This window comes from Hordeum vulgare, chromosome 1H, assembly GCF_904849725.1.
Source record: "Hordeum vulgare subsp. vulgare chromosome 1H, MorexV3_pseudomolecules_assembly, whole genome shotgun sequence".
NCBI lineage: Eukaryota > Viridiplantae > Streptophyta > Magnoliopsida > Poales > Poaceae > Hordeum > Hordeum vulgare.
The window spans coordinates 494577081-494581927 of NC_058518.1; the positions used below are offsets into that span (position 1 = coordinate 494577081).

At 43.9% G+C, this 4847-nt stretch overlaps 1 protein-coding gene across 1 annotated transcript; it reads right to left on the reverse strand.

Moving 5' to 3' along the window:
• Positions 1-727: 727 nt before the first annotated feature.
• Positions 728-4398, reverse strand: LOC123449455 (nucleolar protein 56-like). Its single transcript, XM_045126694.1, has 8 exons — positions 4068-4398; positions 3754-3968; positions 3088-3245; positions 2153-2340; positions 1818-2070; positions 1561-1709; positions 1330-1476; positions 728-1226 (listed from the first exon to the last, which is right to left on the reverse strand). The coding sequence occupies exons 1-8, from the start codon at positions 4270-4272 to the stop codon at positions 898-900; spliced, it is 1644 nt and encodes a 547-aa protein (XP_044982629.1). The 5' UTR covers positions 4273-4398; the 3' UTR covers positions 728-897.
• Between the last annotated feature and the right edge of the window lie 449 nt (positions 4399-4847).

Here is a 4847-nt window from a genome sequence, read left to right on the forward strand (position 1 = left end):
GAGTACACTACACATTGGTACATAGCTGCAAAACTTGGTTCGTTAGCTGCAAAACTAGGTTCATTAGCGGTACATAGCTGCAGGAGACAGGATGCAGACGAAGCTACCTCGAGCGCGGTTGGAGGCCAGCAGGTCGGGGGTGAGAAGGGACGGCCTCGCGGTGTGGAGCGGCGGCACGGCCGATCTGGAGCGACGACGGGGGTGAGCAGGGTTCCCTCGTGCGGTGCGGCGGCACGTCGCGAGAGCAGTGAGGGGCGAGGGGGCTGCGGCTAGATCCTGGCCGCTCGATCGGACCGACGGTTGAGATTCGACCCCGTCAGCGGATAGAGCCCTCTTCTTGAAGCACCGTCGTCATCTTCTCCGGCGAGCTCCCATTCCATGCATGCTGACTGCAGTGGATAGTACGTATCAACTTGACATCTTGTTCAGAAAATGAAAAGCAGACCCGAAGCCTATGGTTCCATTCTTGTTGTTCAGGGCTACTCACTAGCCCAACAGGCTCCTCGATTAATGCTCTTCTAGATTATATACACATCAAAATGTGTGACTCGGAAATCAGATTTGACAAAACCCAGGCAACAATAAAAGACCCTCAGGAACGCACATCCAACCAAAACATCCCAAGTGCTAATCAAGACCAAACTACTCCAGTGCAACAGGGCTACTTACCATATCAAACATGAATCGCAAAACATGCTCTAAACTGCAGTTGTTGAACAGCCTCCTCTCAATCCATGCTCTTCCACATTATAGACCTCAAAATGTGTTCAACACCACCATAGGATGCTGGATGAAAGATTCAACAGTCGAGGCCCGATGAGATCAATGGTTGTACATAAATTATACACTACTAGTATAGATGTTTAATTTCATTAAGCAGAACAAAGGGGTTCTAGTCTAATCATCGGCCTCGCCCTTGGACTTCTTTTTTTTCTTCTTCCCTTCTGTGGCTGTCTTAGGCTCAACAGACTCTGAAGCATCACGGTTCTTCTTTTTCTTTTTCTTGGGAGTCTCGTCTTGTTCGCCGTCGACATTGGCTGCCATCTCTTGATCCTGGGGCTCCTCTAGCTTGTGCTTCTTTTTCTTTTTCTTCTTCTCTGTCTCTTCTCCTGCGGCCGTGCTGGCAGGCTTATCAAGATCCATGGCGTCACCGTCAGCCTCAGATTTCGACTTCTTTTTCTTACTTTTCTTGGCAGACACATGTACACCATTGTCCTTCTCCTTATCTGTGAAAGAATTGTCCAGGGGCAAGGTGTAAGTACACACATGTACAGAAAGACTTGAAATTAAGTGATTGAGAGACCAATATATAAAGAGAAGTACCCTTACCCTCCTCTGAGACTGTGCTGGTCATACCATCAATTGCAGCTTTCATTACATCAAGGTTCTTGCGTGGTGCAACACCCTTGTCGTAAAAGTCTAATCTCTCCTCAACTTGTTCACGCAGTTTCTCACCAAAAATGGAGCTACTCATATCTGGAATTCATAACCCAGTGAGGAAAACAAATAGAAAAGGCAGTCAGGATGTTTAACCTTTGCAAGCAAAGTCCTTCAACTAACCTGAATAACAGTCAATGCGTGAAGCAATTGAGCATTTGTTTGCCAGGTATCTAGCCATTCTTCCCTTGTTCTTGGTAGATGCACGGCCGATAAAAGATGAGTGGAATATGAGGCCATACTTCGGTGTGTTTCCACGTGTTTTAAGAGCTCTGAAGTAAAATTAAGAAATCAATCAATCACAACATTTCAGAAGCATAGAGGACAAAGTCTGAATTAGGGTGTGGAAATGCATAAGCAGTCCAGTCAGTCACAATTACCTGAAGAGCGCCTTCTCAGCACCTAGTATCTGGAGAGTGGAGGCAGGACATTTTGCAAGATTTGAAAGACTGCCAGCGTGAGAGATCAACCGAGCTCCAACCATTTCACCAATCAATGACGTCAGATTTGGTGCAATATCATTCATCTTTGTCACCAGATACTCATAGAGATTTTTACGGTACTCAGATAGATTCATGACCCTTTGAGCAAACTGTTGGACATTGATCAAATCAACTGGTGAAAGGTCCTGACCTGAAAATAAAAAGAAGATTACGTAAACTAAGCAACCATGGCAACTACTGAGAAGCATACCAACTGTGGACATGGTTGTTACCCATAGATGCCTTTGCTGCTTCAACAATTTCTTTTGCCTTGTCCTCATCTCCAATCAGATCTGCTAAAGCTGGAATATCTTTCTCTGACAAATCAGATTTGTTTACTACAAACTTGGCAAGCTTAGCATAAAGGTAGTTGTCATTCACAATTTTGACCAGCTCAGGAAAATGCCATCCATACCACTCCCTGCATCATGGTTAAGCAATAATTAATACACCCATGCAACTAACACAACTACAGTAACAAATGTTCAAAACTAGTTACAGCATCAACAAGGGTAAAAAGAAAAAGATAAATGTCATTACACCCACCAAAAGCATACATTCCCCCCCCCCCCAAAAAAAAGCATACATAGTGCAGGATATACTGCACAGTTGATAAGTTAAAATGATACTTCACTACCATGGGATATACTGTAAGATAGTACAGTGTACACAGCACGAATGTCATTGTAAGCCAGAGAGTGATGTGACCGGACATGCAACTAACATAAACACAGGAAAATGTATTTGATCGCGTGAATTGAGAAAAATTTGTCAAGGCTCACAATACGCAATTGAATGCACATGATAAAACCAGAGACTTGGGCTTAGGGTTTGAAATATAGCATATAGACAAAATATGATTGATGCCACTGATGTAAAAGAAAAACTGGTTACAAAAGAAGAGGCATACAAATGATATTAATCAAATTTCAGCTGTATTCAACTCCTGCGGAAAATGGTTGCATAACCAATATAAACCGACAGCTAAACTGGAAAAGTAATGAACAAATGTCAACTCTAGTGCCTATAGCTAGAACTGTCCCAGGACTTCTATGTCGCCATCAACTTTTCTTTTTGAGATAATCCAAGTCTCATCGCAACAGCCAAACCAAAGAACCAGATACTAGTTAATAAATTAAGCAAATTCAGAATAAGACGAGGAACTAACCTCACTCTCATGGAGAAGGAATTGACATCCTTATCGAGTGTATCCAACAGAAAGATGGCTTGAATCACCATGTTATCCACACGATTCACATTGAACTTGACCTTTGCCCTGCTATAGCTATGCCCAAGACCTAACTGAGCCTTCTCCAGGTCAGATGGCTGCAATAAAAAACAAACAGAACAAAGTTTTCAAACAAGTATATACCGAATAAGAGCAGTGACGGAATAAAACCCTTGAAGAAGGATCAACATGTCAACAACCAATTTGTGAAACTCCAGGCAATTCACTGTATGATCTAGGTAAACTTAATTAATAAAAATGATGTGTCAAGCATAAGGTAGTAATTTTGTCCAACTCTCTGCACCGAATTGATGCAAAATCATATTCCCTCCGTCCGGAATTACTTGTCATAAGAATGAATGTATCTAGATGTATTTTAATTCTAGATACATTAATTTTATTCATTTGTGCCACAAGTACTTCCGGATGGAGGGAGTAGTTGATACCACCAAAACATTAAACTTTTCCCACTGGTGCACAATCCTCTAAAATCAAATACACCAGCCACAACCCAGGTCAGACCACAATGTGATTTATCCTATGTTTGTCAGTTGAATATTTAGGGAACAATGTAAAACATGGAAACTAGAAGCAAAAATCCATCACCTTGAGTTGTTCAATGAACTGGTCGAAGTGCAGCCGCACGGCACGGAGCAGCTCCTGGATATAGTCGTTGGACTCGCAAGGGATTCCGGTGGCCTCGGTGATGTGGGACCCGACCTTGGGCTCCGTGACGCCGACCCTGAACTTGGCCTTCTTCCCCTCCTTGACCTTGGGCAGGTTGAGCTCCAGGAAGTTCCTCAGCTCGTCGGTCATGATCCCTGGGCCACCAAAGGAGCATCAGCATTCGCTCGTCACGGGAGCCGTGAAGCAGAGGGAGGCTTGAGGCGAGGATTCCGCCGGGAGAGGAGGGTGCCTACCTTCGGAGATGGCGTTGCACTGGTTGAGGGCGTCGACGGCGGACAGGAAGGGGGTGAACCCGGCGAGCTTGACGGCCTTGCTGAACCGGTTGAGGTCCAGCACGGTGGAGCGGACGGCGTCGACGCTCTGCCCGATCTCGTCTATGCCGTAGGCGTGGAAGAGCGCGTACCCCGACGCCGACTCGAAGAGCAGGTAGAGCGCCATCTCGCCGGCGGCGGCCGAGGGGTTTGGGGGCGGGGAAGAGGCTAGGGTTTAGGAGTGGGCTTCGCCGGGGGCCTTACTTATGGTGGGGTTCGCGTTTGACGCTACGCTGGGAAATCTCGGCCGTCCGATTGGATCAGTGCCGATTGCACAATTCTCTTCCCCTCCTTTTGCTATCCCAAAATAAAAAACAAATTATCACCACTAGCAAAAGGGTCTCGTGCGTTGCAATGAGAGAAAAAAAATTATAATCTATAATAACCATGATCACATTTTTTTGCATCATCGAGATCTACTATCACTTTCAATTTCACGAAATCATGAACAATTTTTGAAATGATGAACATTTTTTTACTCGTGCACATATTTGACATCATGACCAAAATACTATTATAAATTTTCGAACGTTTTATGAAATCAAGAACATTTTATGCTATTTGCAAACACTTATAAAATTCTAAACATTTTAAACAATTTTTCGCAATTGTCAAACATTTCTATAATTGACAAACATTAAAAAAATGGTGGAATGATTTCTGAATTTCATGAACATTTTTTTGATTTAACGAACATTTTCG

Bases quoted from the DNA above. Each gene is read 5' to 3' on its own strand.
- LOC123449455 (XM_045126694.1), bottom strand. From the start codon at position 4,272: ATGGCGCTCTACCTGCTCTTCGAGTCGGCGTCGGGGTACGCGCTCTTC. The intron at 3,246-3,753 runs GTGATGGATTTT...TTTTTATTGCAG, and splicing joins AGTTCATTGAACAACTCAAG to CCATCTGACCTGGAGAAGGC. The intron at 2,341-3,087 runs GTTAGTTCCTCG...ACCATGATGCAG, and splicing joins TCCTTCTCCATGAGAGTGAG to GGAGTGGTATGGATGGCATT.